The sequence below is a fragment of the Pinus tabuliformis genome, chromosome 2_2 (assembly GCF_031772625.1).
Source record: "Pinus tabuliformis cultivar Carrire ecotype Pingquan chromosome 2_2, CPIR1, whole genome shotgun sequence".
NCBI classification, from domain to species: Eukaryota; Viridiplantae; Streptophyta; class Pinopsida; order Pinales; family Pinaceae; genus Pinus; species Pinus tabuliformis.
Genome location: NC_142300.1, coordinates 396,368,010 through 396,394,291, shown reverse-complemented (window position 1 = coordinate 396,394,291; position 26,282 = coordinate 396,368,010). Strand labels below are relative to the sequence as shown.

The window sequence follows — 26,282 nt, the reverse complement described above, 5'->3', positions numbered from 1 at the left end:
GCATTGTTGGCAACACTCTATCCTTCTCTTCATGTGATGGACAAACTGCATGTTGCTTCCACACATCTCATTTCATGAGACACCAATGGCCTACTTTCTTCTGCACAGGCCATCACAGCTTCTCCACAACTTCTCTCCCCCTTTGACATCAATGGCAAGGGGCTACAAGTTTTCTTTCTCTCCCCATGCAATCACTTGGATATGAAGACCAGAGTCTAGTTGTTGAGATGTGCATTCTACTTCGCAAACATCTCTACCAGGATTGTCGTTGTTGCTACTCCATAAACTGGGTGTTTTGATATGCTCCCCCTGAACATGTATTGTCTCTTCATGTCCTCCCAGCTTTGGACACCTTATGGTTGCTTGTTGAGCACTCTCTCCACTAATGCATCTTTTGTATCAAAAATATTGATACCCATTAAACTGCTCATGGTATTGTTGTTGCTACAAATACCAATTAATGATGATGCATTTCAGCTCGCACTTCTTTGTTGTTGCTACTACTTCTGAGACTGTGCTCACATTATTTGAGCATATCCACTTATCCCCTTGATATCATTCTCATACAATATGGACTTCTTCTTATACAAATTGCACCAAAGGAAATGATACAAATGGAACAATGTACCAGGCAAATTCTAATATTTCTTTCTCAAAAATAAATGTTCATTTGCACGCAAGTTTACTCAACGAGAGCCCAACACATCCAATTGACATAGAAATACCAATTGAGGGTAAAGGGACATGAAAATATTACACCAATTGTGTTTCATGAACACAAGATTATTATGCATAATCAAACTCACAACTTAAATGAAATAAGGGTATTTCACCAAAGATGCAAACCTTTCATTTGCACAGCAATCTCCCTTTATGAGGATGCCCATTGTTCCCTGTTACTGCTTATCAAATCAGCTCCCCTTGAACCAATGCTCCTTGATCTCCTGCAACAACTTTCTTGCCTCTGCATGGGGACTAATCCTATGGACCTGACTTGACTTTGAGATTTCTATCATTCCGCACTTCCACTACAACCCATCTTTTTCCCACAACATAAGATATTGTTGTGTAGTCTTCATGCTAGTTGCACTCCTCCTTTTCAATGTTGATACATTCAAAATAAACCAATTTATTCTTGTAATTAGCTAAAAAACACAGTCATACCTTCACAATCATATGCACCCTTTTATTTGTTTTTTTGGCTTCATGCATCTCACTTATTCAGCCTCACTTGAGGCCCTTCTCGTCCTCTACTGAAGAGAAACAAGGGATCTACTCCCACTGAGCAGATCATCCTCCTCCTTCTTCCAAACCTTCAATGGTTGGGTCTTGACAAAGGCTTTACCCTCCATATTTTTGTTTTCCCATATTTGAGATTTCTCTTGGCTGCACATAGGTAGAGGAAACTGCTCTTCCACGTCCTCTTTCTTCACCCAAATCCTTCTGATGCCTTTCTTCCTTACAGAGAGTTCCATCACAAGGGTAAGAGGATTATTCTTCTAATTTATTCCTCCTCTTTTCATCTTTCTCTTCTCATTTCTGCAACTAGCTTTCTTGTGCCAGAGATTGCCACAGTGGTAGCATTCAACATGTCTTACGACAAGGGCAAAGGAGTTACTCTTGTTGAAAACATTCTTGCCAAAACTCCTATCGCAGCCAACATGCCTTCCTCTAGCCTTTTTGTGCATTCTTGGGTTGATGATACCCAACACATCTTGTTTCCTTGCATGCCATCTAAACTCTATGGCTTTATGCCCAAAATTATTGCAAGAAAAACAATATCCATGAAAAGGCTTTTGATGACAGAGGTTACATTTTATTTGTAGGCTTTGTCCTTGAGTAGGAAAGAACCTCTACTAGCTCTCCATGTGCCTTCCATGTCAGTTTGAATTACTTCCATGCACTTCTTCTTGCAGTTGCCTCGACCTCTTCTACTGCACTATCGGTTGTTGCCTCTTAGCCTTCTGCTACTACCTTTCCTTCTCTCGTTGTTGTTACTTTCCATGTTGTTTTTGTTGTACAACAACCTTTCTTTATTTGTTGTTGTTGGAATCTTGAACTCCCTTTACATGGGAAGCTGACCCTTCAACATTGACAATCATGGAGCTTGGTTTTTCCTTGAAACCCACATCAGTCCTAATGAGAGGGGATATTTGTTTTCCAAGCATCTCATCTAAGATTTTCTTGCTCCCTTCAAGCTTTTGATATTGAGACAACTCTATTTTTTACTTTTCTAAGTCATGTCTCAATGAGACTACCTCATTTTGTAGTCTCCCACAGTAAGCTTCATTTTCACTCAGTTGATTGGTTAACATCCCAGTGAGTCTGCTAGTCTCTTCTTGTTGAGCATTTAGTTCAGCTATTGTTTTGCTCAACTTCTTATTCTCAAGCTCATAAATTTGCAGTTTCTCCTCTTGCTTGAGATTTTCCTCTAATAGGTCCTTGACCTCCATTAGAGCTGAGGTCAACCTATTTCTAGAAAATATCATTTCATCTAGATCATTTTCTTCACTACCAGAGGTGCTAGCTTCTGAGCAACATGGTCTCTCTTCTGAGACTTATTCCTCATCAACAGTGGTGTGATGAGCAGAAACTTCTCCACTTTCTAGTTCGTTTCTAGAGCAACAGGGCTCCTCAACCTCTTCTTGAGCCATATGGTTCTCTCCACCATACAGACATTACAGTGTATCCAGCGCTTTTTTTGCTGAAAAACAATGCATCACCTTATCATCATCTAGCTTAGATAGCCCTCTCATCATGACTTCCTTGGCTTTTACATTCCGCTTATTCTTTTCTCTATAATGGACGAAGCGCCACATGTCAACATTCAAGGCTAGTAAGTATTCCATCATTAGAACCTCCCAGAGTTCATAATCGAGACCACACTCTGATTCTTTTAAGAATGGAACTTATGTTGATAGCCAAACGTTGTTAGCCATTGTTTCCCTTAGATCTACCTTCTAGTGATTAAGTTATTCCTGAAGGAACTTGGCTCTTATACCAATTGTTGGAAACAATGATAATACTAAGAGGGGGGGTGAATCAATATTAAGGCTAATTTTAAATGTTTAAGCCTATTTACTTTTCTTATTCAAGCTTGGCACCCATCCATATAATCAGCAGCAATATGTAATATGGCAACAACATGAAATCAACATACAAGCATACACAAACCCTTTTGGGAAAAAACCACCAAATCTTCTTGTTTTCATTGATGTAAATAAGAGCACCTACTCTATTACATCAATCTATTTTGTAAGCACCAACTCCCTTTGATAGTTTGCTAGCACCGACTAGTAGGAAGCACCAACTCCTTTTTGTAGACACTTGTCCAGCTTACCAGAAGCACCATGTGAGGCCCCGACCTCACTGATTTTTTTCAAGCACCAACTTGCAGCTCCTTAGATTTTTTCAAGCCAACTTGCAAGAGGCACCAACCCCCAATATTTCTCAAGCACCCACTAGAGATGGAAGCACCAACTTCTTGTATGCAGGTACCAATTCACACTCAAATAGGAATTGTAATTTCTCTGTAATTGGAAGCCACTCTGCCTGATCTCAGCTTTGTTCTCTGCACATTCTACAGCAGCGCGCTGTTCTTCTCAACAGTGGTCACTCATCATAGTCCAGGCAACGTTGTTCTATTCACTTCATTAGCAGTCACTTACCTCTCGGCCTTTTTTTCTCTGCACAGGCACCTTTAGCCTTTCTCACAGCACAAGCACTTTCAGCCTTTCTTACACAACACAAGCGACTTTGGCCTTGCTCGCAAGACTCAGGAAACTACAACCTTGTTCACACATCACACAAGAAACTTTCGGCCTTACACATAGCAACGCATCTCTCGGGGTCTCTTACCTCTGCATAATCACTCTCAGCGTTTCTCTGCAAAACTAGCTCTCACTCAACCTTACACAGCAGCACACTCAAATTTTTTCCACTTAGCTCTCTGGAAACTATGTTGCTTCCCCACACTTTTCTCATTTGAGCTCCTGGGTTTTGTTCCTCTACTTCCCCTCAATCGATGTCGCCACTATGTCCCGTATTCACATTGTGCGAGTGTACCTCGGAATGGCTCTACAATTCTATTGTCACATTTGTCACTGCATTCACCATGAGCATGGGCACCTCACTGCGTCTCCATATTGAGAATGAATTCTCAGTCCACCTGCACACTCCAACTAGGCACAGTCCTCTCTATGTGAAATTGTCCCATCACTGAGGCTCTCCATGCTTATTCATGGTTTCGCACGGCTTGGTTGTACTTCGGCATGGCTTCTTTGTGGACCATTGTCCTTGTTTTCTTGTCTCAGAGTTTTTTATTAATCTTTGACAGTCGCCATTTATTCCAGCGACCAACTTCTCTGCGCTCATTTACTCTTCAATTGCCGACTCATCCAACCTTCAATACTCCTCTGTGTTGCGATATTGGAGCTTTTACACCACATTGCAATATTGGAACCCAAACACCTCGTAACTCTATTAAGAAGATGTTATGATATTACAATATTTCGATTGACCTTTATCCCCTTCTGCTTAGTTCCTTATCACATCTGCACCATAGGACCATTGCATGTGACCGTCGATATAGCACTTAGGTGCTAAGTCCTTTAGCATTCTGTCGGGGGCCTTTCTCCTCGTGATATTGCTCTGCGCCCTTGGTTTTCTGGGCTCCACGACCAAGCGCCAACAACATCAGAGGTTTCATATATCACAATATTCATAGTGATGCAGTATTATAATTTGCCGATTACCGACCTTTGATATGACGAGCCCCTTCTGTTTAGCCCTTTCCGCATTTCTCACCATAGGACCGAGGGTTGTGACCTGCAATCTTCACAGTGGTGCAGTATTCTAATCTGTCAATTTCCGACCTCTAATATGACCAGCCCCTTTTGCTTAGTCGTTTCCGCATTTCTCACCATAGGACCGAAGGTTATGACCTCCCGCTTAGCCTTGAGGTGCTAGAGCGTTTAGACTCCCACTGGGGGCCATTCTCCCTTTGTTAACAGCTCTTCGCCCCTAGTTCTTTAAGTTCCTCTAGACAATGTGCCAACCAAATATTTGCGCCCCTCTTATCAGAACTTTTTCAATAACCAACTATTATAAAGTTCTGATATCCTCAATCCTCCGATCGCCAACTTCCGATATGACATCATCATTGCCACGTGGCAACCCTTTAAAGGTGACATGTGTCACCCGATTATGGCGCATTAGACCACCTCAAAATGCAAAAACTGCATGCCATGTGTCATGTCATACTACCACATCATGCTGGCGTCCCCTGCCACTGTACCTTATCGAAGCCAATCATATCCTGCCATGTGTCATTATCAAAGCCAACCAAATGCTGCCATGTGTCATTATCAGGACCCATCATATGCCACCACATGTCTTGCTAGAGGAGAGAGAAAAGGGCTCGCCCACCTTTGGTTTTGCAATGAAATATTTTGTTAATTCTCTTTTGGCATTACCAGTGGCTTTTAACCCTATCGACACTTCACCCATATCGTAACTTTTAAAAGGTTCTCATGTTCAAGAGTTTTGATTCTCCGATCACCGATATCATGCTCCGATGTGCGATCGTCGATATCCCTGATGTCGTTGGTATCTCTGAACCTTCGATATTGCGATCTCTGATATTCTAATATGCCTTCCCAAGGCTTCAATCCTTGAAACTTCAGAAGACCATATCTTTTGATCCAAGAGTCCATTTTTGCACATCGACATATCGTTGGAAAGCTTGTTCAGGGCACTTTCCAATAGAGAGGGTCTAATGTAGGCTTTGATTCCATCTGCTACCTCTAAGATGGCTCCAAACTCTCTATCACTCTTATGCTCTTTTTCTTTAATGGAAGAGATTTCTACAAGAGTTCTATGAGAAACCTAAAAAAAAATCAATTTAGTACTCACACGTTCAAAACCTAACCAAAAAACCAAATGATGTCCAAAATGCATCTAACCTAATGCACACTAGCATGCAAATGCAAGATTCAAAGAGAGACTTAAAGGTAAACAAATGGGACCAAAAAGGTAAAGGTTGATTCAAACAGCAAAGAGAAGCAAATCCCAAGATAAAAAACACTCCTCAAAGCAAAAATAAAAATAAAAAGCACTCCTCAAAGTGAACAAAAAAAAATTACTTTTAACCTTATAATAACAATTCGCACATTTGCAAAAAACCTTGAAAGACTACTAAAACAAAAAGAAAAGAAAACAACAAAGAGAATGTTTTTCTTTTTATTTTAAAGATTTGAAGAACTGAAAATTCAAAAAGGGAAGACAATCAAAGATTTTAAGACCCAAGGCATGAATAAGACTCAAATCCACCTAGTCACAAATGATCACAAAGATTAAAAGACTAGTGCAAATGAGAGACTTAACACTTCAATAAATTGGCCAAAAATATATAAAAGACTTTGAAAACTAGAAAGACTCCAGAGAACTAAAATCTCTCACTCAACCAAGAATCTCAATCCCCTTTCAAAAATAAGAAAGAGAAAGCAAAACAACCAACTTCTAGGTTACAAGGGAAGCAAATCAAACATTGGGTTATAAACAAGTTCAAGAGCAACAAAGATCTATTCCGGAACCACAGAACAACGAGATACCTCACAAAGAAGATTTGGAGCCCAACTGCAGACACAAAAAGCTTCAAAAACCAAAAACCCCTACGTTGACAAACATTTCTCCAACAAGATGAAAGACACCAAAACAACAATCATCAAGGTGATTCCATACACCATGATGATCAAGAAAGCATAAATAAACTTGGTCAAACTCATATAAAAACTTAGTGGAAAAAAGAAACATTTTTTCCAAATTAGTACATGATTGTTCAATATAGTTTAGCATATATACATCAGTGTATGTGAAGCAACAAATGTATACACAAGTTTCTTTGGAAGAAACTATATATGTAGTAACTGTCTATAACAAAAAGTGCGTATAAAAAAAAACCCAGATCTAAAAGATTGAGCTGAATGACCAAATTACTTGAGACTTAAAAAGACTGAAAAAACTAAGAAACAACAAACTAAACCCAGATCAAAGAAAACAACCCTTCTAAGAAATACTTGATGGTATTCTCCAATGGAGTCATCAATTCTATTGGCGGAAAAAGTTCCCTAAAGAAAAGGTTGAAAACTTCAACAAAGCAAGATAAAACAATCAACAAAAAACACTCAATCAAACATGCCAAACATTCAAATTATCAAAGTTGGACTTAGAGACGCCCCTAAGGGTCCTATGTTTGAAGATGTTCATGTATATACATCATTGTATGTGAAGCAACAAATGTATACACAGGTTTCTTTGGAATAAATTACGTATCTTAGCAACAGTGTATAACAAAAAGTGCATATAAAAAGAAAGCTGAGGAAAAATAAAAAGAAAGCTTAGATCTAAAAGATCAGGTTGAATGACCAAATTACTTTAATATTTAACAACGCTGGAAAAAACCAAGAAACAACAAACTAACCCTGGATCAAAGAAAACAACCCTTCTAAGAAATACTTGATGGTATTCCCCAATGGAGTCACCAATTCTATTGGTGGGAAAAGTTCCCTAATGAAAGGGTTGAAAACCTCAACAAAGAACACTCAATCAAGCATGCCCAACATTCGAATTATCAAAGTTGGACTTAGAGACGTACCCAAGGGTCCTACGATGTTCCTGTAGAGTCCAACCCTGTGCTTCTTCCAAGATGTGTAGACCTGCAAAATAGTCACAAAAGCATACACATAATATATAATTAAATGTGCATGCATAAGAATATGTTAGATTATCATATATAACAATTCAAACTACCACTCATAAGATGACAACATATATCGGGAACAAGACTTGAAATTCTTTATTGATTGAGGTTGACATAAACATTTCTTTAACAAGATGAAAGACACCAACAACATCAATCATCAAGGTGATTCCATTAAAGATCAAAAAAGCATAAATAAACTTGGTCAAAGCCACAGCAAAACTCAGAAATGAAAAATTTTCATTTTCAAATTAGTACGTGATTGTTCAAATATAGTTTAGCATATATACACGAATGTATGTGAAGCAACAAGCATATGCGCATGTTTCTTTGGAAGGAATTGTGTATATACGCAACTGTCTATAACAAAAAATGCATATAAAAAGAAAACCAAGGAAAAATAAAAGAAAGCCCAGATCTAAAAGATCACGCTGAATGACCAAAATTACTTAAGACTTAAGAAGACTAGAAAAACTAAGAAACAACAAACTAAACCCAAATAAAAGAAAACAACCCTTCTAAGAAATACTTGATGGTATTCCCAGTGGAGTCGTCAATTCTGTTGGCGGAAAAAGTTCCCTAAAGAAAAGGTTGAAAACCTCAACAGAACAAAAAAAACAATCAACAAAAAACACTCATTCAAGCATGTCAAACATTCGAATTATCAAAGTTGGACTTAAAGATGTCCCCGAGGGTCCTACATTTGAAGATGTACCTATAGGGTCCAAACCCTCTACTTCCTCCAAGATGTGAAGACATGCAAAACAATCACAAAAGCATATACATAATATATAATTCAATGTGCATAAGAAAATGTTAGGTCATCATATATAACAATTCAAACTACCACTCATAAGATGACAACATATATCGGAAACAAGACATGAGATCTTCTTTATTGATTGAAAGCAGTAAGTACAAGATAGATACAACCTTATCCAGACCAAAGGCACTGACGAAGCCTTCCTGCTGATCCATCCAGCTCAAGCCACAAAGACAACCTCTCTAATAGGTGCAAGAAGATGCTAAATAAGGAGACTAGGCATCTCTGCAAAGGAAACCAGGGAAAAGACTTGATCTAAGGGAAATAGAGTATAATGTCGATATCTATGTTTTTAGTTAGGCCACATGTTCCTGTAGGTGGGCTCACGGTAAAATCTATAAACCTCGCCCAAAAATTAGCATTTTATTTTATTTTTTCATATTTAAAAATGTATATGCAGGTATAGTATTATTGGACCCACGTATGTATGCGCTTTTGTGTGGGAAGTGTCGCATATGGAAATTGAAATATAGTTTTCTAATATAAATCAAGTCTACATAGGTAAATGAATTGCCCAAGACCATAAAAGAGCATCAGGTCTACAAGGGTGTTGAATGATGCTATAACACTAGGTCTCCAAATATCAATGAATCCAGGCCGCTCCACTTTACCAAATCACTGACATAGCAATATGTAAAGGTTTCAAGCCCTTGATGTTGTAACCAAACACCCTTTTCACCATGTGTTGAGACCAAGCACTTACCAAGGGGTTTAGGACATCAACAAATTTCAATACATTTACGCTATAAAATTCTTTGTTTGCCAATATGTCAAGGGTTCAAGCCTTTGGAGCTAAACCTAAATCCTCATGTGACCTGCCAAATCATTGATATGGCAATATGTCGAGCAACCTTAACCCCTTGAGCACTAAACCTTAGCACTACGTGACCAAGAGCTACTCCATATCGAATATGAAGAAATATGTAGTGCTTTGACTTGTAAAATTAGTAATATGCCAACATGCCAAGGGGCACTTAGCCCTTAGGCACTAACCCTTAGTGCTTTTATGACCAAGAGCTCAAACACACCATGATATCAATGGTTTTGATGAGCCTTGCATTGTGAAAACTTCAATAGGCCAAGATCTCGATAGATAAATTAACAAGTTTGGCTTTTAACGGAGGGCAAAGGTCCAAAACATTGCATTTTGTGTGACTCTCTATAAAACAAAATTTGAGTTTTAATCCAAAATTTTGAAGTTTCCTCGAATTTTGAGATTTCAACCCCCTTGGGTGAAATTTGAGATTTACCTCTTTCTCTCATGAATTTTGAGGTTTGCCCCCCTTTCTCTTTTGCACTAATTTTGAGATTTGCCCCATTTTTCTCATTCACACTTTAGACATTGGCTTTGATTTTGCTCAGTGTTTCGGTTTCCACCTAACTTTGAAATCACTGACAACATTATTCTACAATTATCATCAAAAGACACATCTCTCCATGAAAATGTGCATAATAATGTTTCTCCATCCATATGAGGTGCATCATTACCAAAATAGTCCTCTCAAGCCAAATGTCATTCTCCAAAAGTTCCTGTCATCATTAAATGGAATGCTAGGATGATGTAATCATGCAAGGGCATGACATCATTAAGGAAAAGGATGCAACAACCCTTCCAAAGTATCTCAATGATCAACCCTTCCAAAGTATCTCAATGATCATCACCATCAATAGAATCACATTATATCTCAAGAAGGTACAATGCTAACCTTAGAGCATCTTGTCATCTCAAGGGTGCACCAACCCCTTAAGCCATTGTCAAGGTTAATGTCCAAGGACTCGGGGCTAGGGGAAGGCCATATCATTTGTGCTAAATCCTCATGCATGGGAATGCTACTCAAAAGGGCTCCAACATCCTTTGTAAGTGTCCTTTTTCATCATGGAATGTGGCAGGACATCCTCTACAAATTACCAAAGAAACATCATACATCCCTCAAGGTATCTTGGTTGCACTGGTAAGAATCACTAAACACATACTCAAAGAATCAAGTAAAATCAACATCATGGATACAAGAAACATAAAGGCATTAAGATGGACCAAATTCAATTTAAAATCCATCAAAGTACTTCTCACAAGTATTATCTTCATATGTCCTACTAGCATATAATTGTGCACAAGTTACCACACTTTGACATGGTTTCTTTAACAAGCAACATTGCCTTATCAAGTAATAATGATGTAGAGCTCAAACTACAATTGACTTTTTCTTGCTTCACATCTCTTGCCATTCTTTTGCATTTTTATATTTGACTTGTGCTTTTTCCTTTCATATAGCTGCATCAACCTCAGGTTATTCTAAACCTCTTCTTCTCAGAAGATAGCCAAAAAAAGAACCGGTGCAAGTCACCAACAATAGCCAATTAAAAGATGGGATAACGAGTGTTGTGCATGGATAACATGGAACGCTTCCATCATAAGTGTCTCCTATTTGTATTAAACAGTTAAAAAAAACCCTAATGTCACACAAAAAACTAGACACATAATAACCATCAAAGTGAAGTAAGGGAACAAGTACACAACCAACAATGATCTATACAAATTTTAACATGTAATCCATACTAGATACCTTTAAATATTAAATGGAAACACCTTTACGCAAATGGTTAAAAGTATCACACAATGATGGCCCACCTTGATCAAATGAAGGGGCTAGATCAATGAGTGCACTTACCAAAGAATAGGTGAGAGGCATATGAGGTTGGCAAAAAAACCTTGATCAAATGAAGGGGCTAGATCAATGAGTGCACTTACGAAAGAATAGGTGAGAGGCATATGAGGTTGTCAAAAAACATGAAAATGAATAGTGATTCATATCGTATCTCACACAATATTGGTCCTATAAAGATATTTGGTACTTTCGACGTTTTAAAGAATAATGACAACTACCAAGAATGTGGTGGATTGGAGACTATAAAGATATTTGGTACTTTGCAACGTTTTAAAGAATAATGACAACTACGAAGAATGATAAATTGGTGGTCAACCAATTTGATTTTGTTGACAATTGATTTTAAAGAGAGATAGGAATTCGACAATCGCAAGTCTTGCTTCTCCACACGGGAGCCATTACACAATACAACAAAAATAGCAATGGGATAGTCTTGCTTCTCCACACGGGCGCCATTACACAATACAACAAAAATAGCAATGTTTTTTGAGAATGCAAATGTTATTGGATGTTGAATATGTTTAATGCTTACATAAATACTCATCTCCGAGCATATTGTTCATTGTTACGTTGTATGACTTATTATGGTTCAGTGTCAAGTGCATGTTTACCACACGCTGGATTTCTATGAATATATTTGTAATGCCCCACTATGGCTCAGTGTCAAGTGCATGTTTCCTATCATACGGTGGATGATTCTATGAATATACGCCGGAATTCTATGAATATATTTGTAATGCCTCACTATGGTTCAGTGTCAAGTGCATGTTTCTTATCATACGGTGGATGATTCTATGAATATATAGTTGAGTCATGATTGCATCATCTCAATGACACATTTGTTAGAGGTTTACTCTCACACAACAAACAAATGCAATGTGTGAACAAGCTTAATGGTTTTAGAAAAAATATAAATCCAAGGATTTCACTCGGCTTATTACAAAGTTTAATACGTTATATTGGGTCAATACTACTGGAACAAATTAGTGCAGGAAATGAAGAATAGAAGCGTTCCGTAGATGGTCATAATAAGAAAAATCTATAAAAGGATTTTTTGAATAAACATTATATATCCACATTATTTACTCTGGGTCAATACTACTGGAACAAATTAGTGCAGGAAATGAAGAATAGAAGCGTTCCGTAGATGGTCATAATAAGAAAAATCTATAAAAGGATTTTTTGAATAAACATTATATATCCACATTATTTACTCGATTGATGTCCAATTAAATAGAATTTAGAAATATGTTCAAATTCTAAAGGAAGCGTTCCATCCAAATTCTTTCCTATAAAAGCAAAATCCCCATGTTAAAATGAGAACCCGAGGTGACATATATATATATATATCCCTCAGCTAAAAAAAGAAGCAAAACTCTAGAGCAATTCGAGATATGTGATAATTTCCTCATGGAAAGAAGACAAAACTCCAATTGAGGAGAGCCATCAAGATCAAAAACACACTAAACCAAGAACAATAAAAGAGTTGCAATCTTCCCAATCTGACATTTGAAGATAGAGAATTCACTTTCAAGGTATTTTAAGCTTTCCCTACGAATATAGTTTTTTTAATAATGTGTACCCTGTTACAAAAGCTTTAGCGATGAGTATTGAAAGCTGTACTTGAAAATTGTTTAATCACTTTAATAATATTTTTCAACTGATTACTGAGTAGTGAGCTCTATTATCCCAAGAATTTTCAACGTGGCCTACATTATTGATAATGATGACCTAAAATTTATCTCCGTTAGAGTTTTTGTTATTCACCCCATTTTTACTACTTGAAAAGTACAAGGAGTTTACGGCAGAGCCAGAGAATTTTGTACTTTAGAGGGGAAATTGATAAGTAACCGCAATGGAATTCAAAAACTGCAAACAATCTCATATTAAGAGAGCACCCAAATCAACAAGTATATCGCTGTGTCACTGGAAGGAGTGACTAACATAGATTTATTGCATATATAATTTAATATAACAATGATGACTCTAGCCATTGGCGTATGTCTCGACAAATCGTGTAATTCACATTTAAACACACCCAATAGAAAGCCTTCTAAACATATTTTAAAGCCGGAGTGAATATTTTTCCTATGCATGTAGAAACCAAAATAACCTCAAACGATAAAACTATACTCCACATAATAAAACATAACCGCGCGAGAATATCTGGAATAGGGCAATAAGCCATAGCCCAACGAACAATAATAATCTTTCCTACAATCCAAAGGGACTTGAAGGAATAAGGTTACCTTGAGATTGAAGTGAAATTTCCTTCAAACAAAATGAAACAAGCAATCTGTTGGAAAGCCTCCCCCGTGTTCCAAAAGGCAGGGACAACGAAGGTTAAGCTAAATAAGTGCAAGTTCAAGAACACTAACAAAATAGCACATGGACCAAAAGCACCAATATGTACATCGTCTGTTAAATAATTTAGTGAGATGCTTGGGTCATCTTCAATATATTTTGCAACAAATGACAATGAATTACTGAATAAAGATTTGGGCAGTCATCATTTAGAAAAATATTCTAGCCTATTGAAGTCAATTGCCTTCCAAGGAATTACGTATTTCAATCTGTACTTTCACTGCCTTCCAGGCTTTATACATTCAAAGCTGTTTTCTTGCAAATAGGGCATAGATTTTTCAGCAATAGCCATTTTCTGATGCAATCCGAGTGGTGAATATGGCCACAGTCTAGAATACCCAGTTCTTCATTGTCCTTGTATTCCTCCTGCAAAATCAAGGTAATTATTTATGACAGACTGAACTGCAAATATAAAGATCTAATTCCTTCATAGAACATGTCAATTGTAATTAAAACCAACTTGTAAGTCCTTTTAAGTAATGTTGCTAACTGTGAAGCATTATAGCAAAGCCTGAGAAAATATTATATACCCGACATATACTGCAAATTTCATCCTCTGGCTACTTCTTGGAGGCTTCATCTACACTGGACTCTATGCCAGAGTAATATGCACTTCTCTTCAAACACTTTGAAACTGTCTCTTCACTTAATCCTATACTCACATTACCTATTCGTTCCTCCAAATCCAACAATTCCTGTCATCATGGACAAAATGATTTTGCTAGCTCAGTATTTTAGGACATAAAAAGAAATCACAAAACATGTCAGCTAAACCATCTTATTGCAAGGCAGGATAATCCTACTAATATGAAATGGGCTCACCTCATAAGTCATGTTATCCACATCTAATCGCATATCTCTATGTTGATCATGTGCATCGGCAACAACGTAAAATGCTGATTGGTCTAAAATCAAGATATCCTGTAATTAAGAATGGTAAGTTTGCAAGAACACAAGTATAATATTTTCAGTAGACACAACACTATGTATACTACCCACAGAAAACAGCAAATAGAGAGGTTCAAAAAAGAGAACTAAGACATGCAAAATCTTGAGATATTAATATCTACAAATTTGCAAAACCTCGTAATATAGATACAAAAACTAGCCCTCAATGGCCAAAGACACCAACGAGTAAATTAAAGAATTATCCGGATGTGTTTTAAATGTCATTAGAGACTCTCACAACATAAAAGCTTAGAGGGATCTGGAACCGATATTGTGAATGGCCTGTATATAAAGTGCCTTAATTTAATTGGCATTCCTCCCCTTTGCACCACAGATAAAGTCATTATAACCAAATGACCAGAGAACCCTTTTTCCTTTCATTTTCCACTGTTGCTTTTTAACGAGCCTTCACATGCAAATTGAACATAGCAAAAAGATAGAAATACATGAACACCCACTAAAGAACATTTTTTATAGGATTCCCTACCAACATTTACATCCCCATGGTAACACTGTGCCCTTTGTCAGAAAACATGTACATTGTGACATCGACGTATTAAAAAGCTCAATACCCCTATATTATAAGGCTTTAACGAAATCATGCATCCAATATATCATGCTTTCCAAATCCTGGTGGGCATGCTACTCCCCTGAGTGGGGTCTCTCTGATGTGGCTATTTACTATATTAAAAATTGATAATGTAGCCTTAAGTAAGACTGTTGAGGGCCTGCCAAGTACCACCAAACAGTATTCTTTACCAAAACCAAGTGTGTGAAGAGGGGTATGGGGCTTATTTCTAGCTTTACCATCCATAAAAAGAAGTTCCTTCTTTTTTTATAAAATTGATTTACAAAATAAAAATAGGTAACTGTGCATATAATGCCTGTCACAGAATCAAAGAATTGCTCCCACAAACAAATAAAAAGACCAAAACAACAGAATTCAAAAGTTTATTAGACAACAGAAACTAAGTAAAGGCTACGGGATTGGATAACGGTGAACTGTGACTTTAGATGGACCAAGTATTCCATATTTGCACATTACCTGCTTCATTAACATCTTTTGTTATATGTTTCATTAACATCTATTGTTATATCTAAAATAATTGTTTTTATAAAACTTATTTCACCTATCCAAGTTACCACACAAACAGCCCAGTAAGTCAAAAACACAAGGAAAAGGATATAGAAAGCTAATGAGGATAACCCAAAGCATTAATTTGTGATTAAATCACATTTATTTTGTAACAGACAATTGTTTCAAGCGTTACAAAATATAATGCCTGCTAAAGAATCACAGAACTGCCACCACACAAACATAAATGAAAAGACCAAAAACAAAAAACAAAAATTATGGAGTTTGAAAGCATGAATAGACCAGGTACAGCGTGTGCAGGGGACCTTCACGATGCCAGAGGAAATAAGATGGCCTATACGCATTCGTACTCTATCTGTTAGACATTTTCCAGTCCTATTTTCTGGGTGCTGAATCCATATACAGTCAAAAACTCAGTTTAAACAAGACAAATCAAGATTTGACCAACAATGACCAAAAACAAAAACAAAATATGGACGAATTTGAAAGCTTTAATATACCAGCTACAGCATGTGCAGGAGATCTTCACAATGCCAGAGGAAATAAGATAGCCTATTAAGCAGCCATAATCTATCTGTTAGACATTTTGGAGGCTTTCGCAGCCTATTTTCCACTCTCATTTTCCCAGAATCTGACAGGGATTTGCTGGAATGAAACCACTGAAACAAGCCATTCAAACACCTTGGGAATGGCAACTCAAGAAGCTCCGTTCAAGGGCTGTTTGCAGTGGCAAAATTCAGGTTGGGTTATGGTTCTATGTTTGCTGGTTTGTGGCCTCTGTGGGTGTTTCAGTATTCATTGGTTTGTATCCCTTACATATTTGAGTTCCTTCGCTAGGCAACCTCCCCTCTCTCCTCACTCCTTCCCCTCAAGCTCCTGAGGCACCCAAAACAAACGTGTTCAAAGACAAGTTGGAGGTTCAGACAGGATTCAGCGCATCACAAATTGGAGGAATCTCAGTGGGAAGTATCTGTAGCTCAAGGAAACTGCCCCTCCCAGATGTTTGCAACTTCTTCCTTACATTCCAATTCCAGAAACATGGCAACACATGTCCTCAAATTCTGGCTTTTTTCCTTCGAAAATTTGGTTAGTGGTTTGGCAGTTTACAGTTCCTCTGATTTCTGGAAGGGCTCAAATTCTGTTTCAGTCAGTCACCATATGACGAACTATTAATTTGCCCTGTAGCTAGATTCAGTTTGAAGGGTCTGAGGCTACAGGGCCTGTTTCCTATTTTAATAACATTAAGGCCTACTGCTCACAATAGAATCTCTCCATGGCTTCAAATAATCAAGGAACTGAGAACTCACTCCAAGCTACGCCAAAGGAAGTGTCCATTTATGTCACCAGTGATGTATTTCTCGGTGGTATTTATTTTGGGTAAATATACAAAACAGGCCAGTTGTAGGCCAACTTGGAATCTATGTTTAAAAGTGTTTCCTATTTTAATAACATTAAGGCCTAATGCTCACAACAGAATCTCTCCATGGCTTCAAATAATCAAGGAACTGAGAACTCACTCCAAGCTACGCCAAAGGAAGTGTCCATTTATGTCACCAGTGATGTATTTCTCGGTGGTATTTATTTTGGGTAAATATACAAAACAGGCCAGTTGTAGGCCAACTTGGAATCTATGTTTGATAGTGACTTTTAAGCTTTTTGAATTTTCAGAACACTGTTATATTTTGTGCAAGGTTAACAGAATCAGCCCAATGTAATCTGCTACTAGTTTCAGCACAGCTGTTTTTCAAATGACAAATTCTGTTCGTTAAAAAAAAATATTAGACAACAGAAACAAAGTAAAATCTACAGGATTGAATACCTGGGGTCCAAAAAGACGGCTAACTTTACACTTCCGTGTTCACAAAAAACAATTAATAGCTCCTATTATGAAAGCCTTTAATGAAAAAACAAGACCCATGCCTTCAATGAGAAAACAAGACCCATGCATATGATGCCAGTTATAGAATCCAAGAAACTGCTATAACACCAACATAAATGAAGAGACCAAAACAAAAGGATTTTAAGTCACACAGAATGTCAATGTTATCTCCCGAGGAAGCACGACATAGATGCAAAGACAGCACCATCTAAGTCAAACATAGATGGTATCCTGCTCCAGAAGTGGCGGCTTACAAACTCAATGTAAGAAAGCACAATAAAGTGAATTTAAGACTGCCAGTAGAGATGGAAATCAATATCAGATTACCTGCATACAAAATTGATATACTGAGAAAAAAGCATGTATTAAGCTGTAAAATAACCATAAGGGTTACATTTGTATATTCAAGTACTACCTTTACTAATGTCCTGCGGTGTCTAACCACAAATTCTGGTAACAATTAGTCAGTGATGTACGTATCTTATAAAGATTAGTGTACCAAACAATTACATAAAAGGCATATGCTTTTCTAACCAATCATAAAGGCTTTCCAAACGTAGCTGCAAAAATTAATACAAAACAAAAAGAAACAGCTGGCCAGTTTTGGAGAAGCTATTCAGTAATATAGTATGCTAAATTATTCAATACCACATTTCCAAACAAAGAAAAGAATCAGAACAAACAAGATATAAATAACTCAAAAACTAACCTCAAATCTCAGATTGTCACCTCTCCGGCTCCGCACAAGCTCCAATACATTGCGTATCTGCTGAAATGAGAAATGGATAAGTGTAACTATGTACTCAAGACAAGCATACCAGCACATTCATCTACTTTCTTGTTTAACAATTGTCCTCAGAGGATGCACAAGGTTTAGATACCCCACCCTATGTTATAATTCTTATTAATTAAAAGTTACCAGAATATTGATTATAAATATAAACCATATACTCCATATATGAAAGCATAAAGATAAAGAAAAACAAAGGGTAGCTCAGTACAAACTTCAAGCCTTCTGTCATGGCAAAAGAACAATCTACACCTATCAGCATGGCATTGGCTTCCAGCTTGCACACAAGACAAAAGTTGAGGCACCTCAGGAGATGGAAGGCAAGCTTTCATCGTAGTTGATTTCTACCACTATAGAAGGTGGGTAGGACCTACTGCACTCCAAAAAACCCTGTCATAGAACATAGTTATGATTTGGATGTCACAATCCTTGCCAGAACATAGTAGAAACCACTGGAGGAAGGGGTCCAATCAACATAGAGCACTGGCTAGACTCAAACCACAATGAATCCTGATAGTCTGTACAAGCCACCTGTTGTGAGTACAATATAAATGTTTGCCATGAAAGGATTGTTGGGCATGAACACAGTTTATTAAGAGCTGATTCATGTTAGATAAAGTTATTCATGGCTGGGGAAAATTTAAATAGGGGAAGAATTTAAAAACCAAACAAGAAGAGATTATTTTAAGGATTATCTTCAACAAGGATTGAACAAAATATCATAATTGATATTTGTCATGACAGGGATTTCTGAACTTTACTCTATGTTGGCCCTCCTTCCCTATGTTGAGGCAGTCCAATTCGCTCTACACATCCCACTACCCAGGTTGTTTTTACAATCAAGGATCTCTATAGATAGATCATTTCATCAAGAGCCAAATGTGACATTATCCACACCTCAGAGATTGATGAACTACAGAGAAAACGCCATTAATATAACAGTCATTGTCTCTAAAACTAAAAGCTTCATTAAAAAGTCTCGGTAAGGTACAAACCTCAGTCATTAATCTGTTGCGTCCATGTCCATCACCTTCAGCAGCAATTGCTTGCAGCGACCCAAATGGTACACCTACCAACCCATCACCCTGGCGTTCCATCAATACTGCCGCTGATCTAAGATATTGTGGGACTTGCAAACCAGTGACTGGTGGCACAGGCACATCTGATGATGAAGAGGAATGAATATTCCGAGAAGGATTAAAATGACTACCCTGTGAAGGCCTGGAAACAGACGATGATAAGCCCTGTCCTTGAGAGGAACCACTACTTCTCCTAGGTGCTTGTGTGAAAGGAATATGATGTGATCCCCAAGGCATACTTGGCAGCGGATGTAGCATCGAAGAAGCAATATCCCCAGGTCCATTTGGATTTCGGTTCACTGAAACCCAATTTCCAGATTCATGGTTAGTTGCTCTGTTCTCTGAGCCTGCAACAAACCAGGCATTATTAGCAATACCCATCATCATGTTTCTAGAACTAGCTTCTTCTTGTTGAGAAGATGAACGCTCCCTTGCACCAGCATTGGAGGAGCTGGAAGCATTGCCAAGTCTAGGCATAGAACTTTCATTCCATCCAACTGAATGCAAATTCCTCTGTATACCAGATGGCACATGAAACATACTGGGCTGGCGCAATTGGGCACTAGTGCTTACACCTGCTGGACCTGTGTCTGCAGACTGGTCACCTGAAAACAGTCTCCTGGAATGTGAAGAATTTGGCTGCAAGTCAGGTATATACCTTCCAACATTTCCAGATGGCCATATTTGAGGTAAACTTTGTTCCTGTTGATGTGGAGGGTTGTGTCTTGCTCGAACAGCTCTCTGGGGAGCTTCTGATTACCCAGCCATAGATAAACCTCTGAAATCTGGACCCACATCACCTACACTAGCCCTGGGTATGACTGGTTCTTCTACAGGCCTAACAGCAGGAATTGTTGCAGTGGTAGCAGGAATATTTAGGTTGCTACTGATGGTGTGCCATCCAGGAGCTGTAAGGCGGAGGTGGCCATCATCCCAGTGTGAAGAACATGGGAGGACATCTAAAGATGATGGACCTGAAATGCTTTCCACAGTCTTTCTTTTACAGGATCCTCGTCTGCCATCCATAGGATGATTGGCACGTCCATTGCTGTTCTCTGGCATACATACAGCCATGCTGCTACAACCAAAGGTCACTTGTTCAGGTTCTGATCCAGCCAATTGACCTGGGTGAGGACAGCAGCTTAAATCCATGAATGGCTGCCCTTCATTTGCACCTGCTGTCTGATTGGTGCTGAAGTTATAATTATTACCATCAGAAGTAGTTCCATAGTTACAGCTTGAACGGAGATGTAGACGATCATCCATGACCTGGTTGTTGAGGGCATCCACAGACACACTTTCAGAATGAAGGTCATGTGAGTCCACCACCTGCCTTTCAAACCTTGAAGTTGACTGCCCATTTGAAACTGGATTCCAGCCGATAACCATTTTATCTTCAGAAGTGCATCCCTGATCAGCTGAAATATCAGAATTTGTTACACTGCCAGTGGGCCAACCATTGACAAAAGAACTACTGCCACTAGATTGACTTCCTATGTTTCTGAAACTACAGCTCGGGCTGCTCCCTACAGCCTGATAATCGGGCAAATTTGGAGCATCCATGAGACTCGTTCGCTCAACCGGATAAATCTGTGATTCAATATCCACATTATGTTGGTCAGACATATTTTCCAAATCAAAAGTTTCTGGTATAGGGTGCAACGTGCTCCTTTGGGCTTGCATTATAGCTTCAATCCGTCTCCCAAGCTTATAATTTAAGCAACAGAAATGTACTGCTGTGAGTCACAGATTTGATAGAAGTTACAGTTCAGAATGTATCAACTGCATCAATTATCTGAAAAAGACATCACTCTTCAGTGCAGGATTGATGGATCATAAGAATACATTAACTGCCTTCTACAGAGTTTGTAATTTAATATCTCAACAGACCTGCCTAAATAATCTCAAGGAGTCAATATTAGTCAATGCCATCTCTAAATGTTAAACTTTAAAACTATCATAATATCTTTATAATCTCAAAACACACTGCATGATAGAATATGAAATTGATAGTGTTGTGCAGATTTAACAGTAAATCTAGTGGTTCTTGGATCCTCAAGCCTAAACCAAGTATGCAGTTTCTGATTATCACTTCCCACTACTTTTGGACATCTTTACAACTATATCAATGCCACTGAGCTGTTTCAATATTCATACACATATGAACTGGAAAGCTACCAGAGGAAAGACTAATACTGTTTCCAAGAGGCAAACCTGTGAGCAAGATTCATTTACCTGTCTGCCAGACTGGTAAATCTATTCAAAGGGCCAAAGGGCGTGTATTGAACATATCAAGTGGCAGTAAAAAATGTACAAACAAAGAACAGGATAAAGCAGGGACATTATTATAAATCAACCACACAAATGAACAGGATAAAGCAGGGGCATTATTATAAATCAACTACAGAAATGACATGAGCAATGCACAGAATTGCAGAAATTAACATATCAAACGTGAATATATAGAAAAATGATAATACAGGTTTTAACTTTTATTGAAGCACGTGATTGTACAGAGACGAGGATTAACCACACAACTGTATTGATTGTTACAATGATTAGAGATGCCAATGCGAATAGTTCAGAGACTTCAACCCACTTCAAGATTCCAAGAAAAACATTTCATGTCTTCTTGAACGCAAACTAGTAATGGGATTGCATGAATTGCAAATGCATATTTTGCAACTCAAAAAATGTTTCTGAACTAGAATTCTCCATGCTGGCATTTAAGAAATGAAAAAGGGATCATATGCTTTAACAAATCCCACGTATAAGGAGGTATCGGTTTATATGAAACAAAGGTTTCTGATGCATTTTCCCAAAAACAGGCTAGTCCACCAATTCCAACCACTATGCACATCTTAACAGGCATGGGATTTTATCTCTCGGTTAAAACTAAGTGATACAAACAGCACATGCATAAATTTCCTGGGCATTTGAATTAATAGTAAAAACAATGCCAGCTCTAATGAAAACATGTTGACTAAACCCAGATGACCATCCAAAATACTCACACAAAATTGGCAACCCATTTCTGACAAATCCCTTTGTTGTTTCTTTCATCCTGGAAGATCCAAAATAAAAGTACCTTCAGCAAAGAATGATAAAACCCCCCGGCAAAGTGACTAAATCTACAACTAAACATAAGGATTTGAGGTTGATATCTAGAAAGGCAATTCCAATATGCTTTAATAGTAGCGTTTCTGCCTATTCTGGCTTGCTCTGAATATGTGTGTACAAGCGCACTACCAGAGACAAATTTAAACAGAAAAGTAGTTCATTTCAGAATGGCAAATTTTGCATCCTACATTACCTCACCAACGCTTAGCAGAAAAAAACATTTATGTAAATTTATATCCATGCTGTATTCAATGAAGATATTCCTTTTTCCTCCATACTAGCACGATATATAAGATAAGAGTAAAAGAAGAGAAACAAAATATACAACAATATTTCTAATTTCTTGTACCATAAACCTTGTAGAAGAAATAAAATATAAAAAACTCAAAATACTGGAAGAACCCCACACAGAATGAATCCCCACAAATGTAACATCCAAAAATCTAAAGAAAGTGACTGATTCCAATGGTGTCATGGTTCAGCGGCGCAGACAGCATGTCAAGCCACCCCCGCCACGGTTTGATTCAACCAAAGGCGTAAATAAGGGAATAGGAACAACTGCCAGTCCTGGGTGACTTTGATGAAAGATTAAACCGTTACAGCAGCAGATAAGCAGAACGAAAGCTTTTGTGATTGATGATGAAAGTTTTTGTGATTGATGATCACCCTCTCACTCATTAAATGGTCTAGCTGTGGTACCTGATGAAATCAGGGCAGATGTAATGCCTCTGGAATTTAAAGGAACCACTTCCCAAAAAGAAAGAAAAAATGAGTGGCAACTACATTGCACACAACTGCAGTGCTAACGAGGGGAAGTAAGCCTAACGCCCTTGGCATTAACATCACGGCATTCTCACCTAGTCGGGACATAAATATCGTATTTGCCAATCTTTAGTAACATGCGATATTCCGTTTCAAACAAATGGCAGATAATAATCTACAACATTAACATACCGGAATCCTAATGGCAACAAGAGCGGCAACGCAAACTGCAACTGGCGTTGTAAGGTGCATGATAATACCCTTAAGGCTGAATCATATGTGCGTATTAATCGTCTGTAAAAGGCATGGCCTTCTATCATGTTCTCGGAAAGCTAATGATCTTCTGACCCTCAGCCCAGATTGAATGCAAAAAACCCACCCACAGCAGACAACCCAAAAACAAAAAAACAAAAAATAAAGAGGGAAAAGTAGAAATCCCATGTATGCATACAAATTCTACAGTCATACATACATCAAAATCCAAAACCAACAAAAGCCCTTTGCATGGGATTTGAAACAAAGAAACTTTGGTCAGTGTTGGGTTTCCGTCAATTTCTCTCCGCCCAGCCATTGTAGTCTACCGTTGTAATGGATCCTTTGCCAACATGATTCAGAAAACGATCTAGGTTCGGGGGTCATTAGCCATATTTTTAATTTTCCTGCGTAAAGGAAACAAAATTCTCCGATCATACAATTCAATCCTTTCAAAAACCAATTTTGCTTGCAAGTTGGAGTTCATCGTTGCGAGATTCGGCGAGGTGATGAGAATACAGGAGCAAATCTGACCCATTACAAAATAATAGCAGGAGGGGTCAACAGTTGGGGAAAACTTACAGAGAGCAGGTCGCCGGGGAAGCTGTTGCAATTGTTGTCCAAAACCCTAGAAGCGCACCGGGCAAACAAGGAGATGGGGGGCAATAAAATAGTAAAGAAATAAAGAAGAGGAGGCAGCCGAGCACCTCTGGAACCAATGATGGATTGAATGAATGGCAGCGATTGAGAAATAGAAACAACGGCTGCTTCTTCGATTTGGGCGAGCGACGGTGGTGGTGGTTGTTGGTGAGAGGCTTAGGAGGCACCGCTTAAGGGTATTCTTTGACCGCCTACGCAACCACAAAAGTATTTACCACGTCTACTGCACTGCTTGCTGGGACTGCTTCAGCTGCTAGGCCTGAGATTCGAACCTATTATGCCAATTACGCACGCTTCAGGAGTCTCACCGCTGCCCCAGGGTTTGTTCCCTCTACGCAACTTGGAGAAACTAATACAGGTGAAAACTGGAAAAAAAAAAATCGGTAATAAATACAACGAGGAGCCGGAGACGGAGGCAGATGGGGGTTCGGGGTGCCACATTCAGTGTGGATATCAAGGCAACGAAGATCAAATAATCTTCCCCTTTGTCCTCCTGGCACAGGGTCCTCGCCAATCACAGCGCCCTTTACGTGGCAACTTAACTAATCGACTTAGGCCACGTATGCGGGACGCCATGCCCATCTTTTTGGTTAAATATTTATGAATTTACCATGTGAAGCGGGCCAGGGGTTAAAAAAAGGACAATGAGATTATTTGGAAGGTGTCGAGTAAAACAAATTAACTCGGAATTAGAGGGGCCTCCCGCCCACATTCGATACCTGTCGTTGTCGATGTTAGATTTGTTTCCCCATTTTAACGTGCCTTTACTTGGCTGGTTCCTTGGTCCTTCTCAAGTATGAACAGATTTCTTGCACCTTTGAAAAGCTTTTGGATTATTTATTTATTAGGGGGACGACGTAGGCATCCAATCTACCATATAGACCTTTACCTCTTCAAACAAGCAACTTAACCCTAATAAGTGAACCTCCACATTCCTCCTCTTTTAACATGTGATGTAGAAGCATCAATGGTAGAACTTGAAGGCATTGGGTTGCACAGGAAGCAAAGGTATGGGTTGGTACCCAAGAAAGGCTCTCTCCATAAAATAGAATGTGTAGGTGAAAAGTTAGATGCATGTTTAGTGATAGGTATGAGGAATAAGAATATGGAAGTAAGAATTTAGGAAGGGAAGGTATTCTCAAAAGATGGAGCAATTTATGGGGAAGTTGAAGTGATAAGTCTAAGATAGTTGTGATTGATCAAGATAGATGTCAATTTTAGGTTAATGTAGTAATAAAAATGATTGAGTCGATTGTTGGCAACAAAAAGTTGGTTGGTGTCAAATTTTACTAGCGCATTAGATTTTGAGGATTTCAACTTGTAAGGTAGCCAAGGTTCAAAACTCATGGTAGGGAGTAGGAGAAACCAAAAAAAATCCAACTATGTTAAGGGTTGGTGTGGCCCAAGCGAGGTGCAATCCCTAGTTGATTGTGACAAGTGAAATGCCCTTGGATCACAATTTCTTAGACCATAGGCTAGTCTCACAAGCCACAAACACGATAGTTTAAAAAAATAATAAGTTTGTTGGTAGATACTGTATGTTTGATAGTGGAGGAGGAGAAGGAGCACAACTAAGGGAAAGCTCGAAGGAAGGAAGGAAGGAGACTAATTTGAAAGGAGGTTTGAGGTTAAATATGGAAATCAAACAATTGTGGCAAACGCTAACAACAAAAAGTTGGTGTTATGGCACATTGTTATTATATATGTGATTACTTAATTTGTATAGCGAGAACAAGTAGATATGATCATAAAACTTTGTGTATTAATATCTCTACATATGATTTCCCTTCTTACATGCTAGTGAACTTTTTAGTCATTAGTGGTGTATATTTCATTGTATAGATCATAGGGTTTGTGGAGCACATAAAACTCAACCCTAGGGCATTTCTACATAGTTAGCATTACCTAGGTAATCTATGACTTAAAAAGGGAGACATCCGGAGATTCGCTTATTGGGGTCCCACATCTAGGGGATGCCTATCCCTTTAGCCTTATGACAACTAGCCAAATGGACTTAGGTAAAATTGAACCTATGTGGGAAAATTGTGAAACCTACCTCCCAACCATTCTAACTATTGTGCCTC

General features: G+C 38.3%; 1 protein-coding gene across 1 annotated transcript; it reads right to left on the bottom strand.

Annotated features, from left to right (window-relative positions):
* Window positions 1-13,498: 13,498 nt before the first annotated feature.
* On the bottom strand, window positions 13,499-24,654 carry LOC149192942 (putative E3 ubiquitin-protein ligase HIP1). Its single transcript, XM_089404748.1, is given in 6 exon segments — window positions 13,499-13,978; window positions 14,143-14,307; window positions 14,435-14,533; window positions 18,245-18,301; window positions 19,321-21,199; window positions 24,121-24,654. Coding segments are annotated over 5 exon segments (2,220 nt in total). The 5' UTR covers window positions 21,088-21,199; window positions 24,121-24,654; the 3' UTR covers window positions 13,499-13,846.
* Between the last annotated feature and the right edge of the window lie 1,628 nt (window positions 24,655-26,282).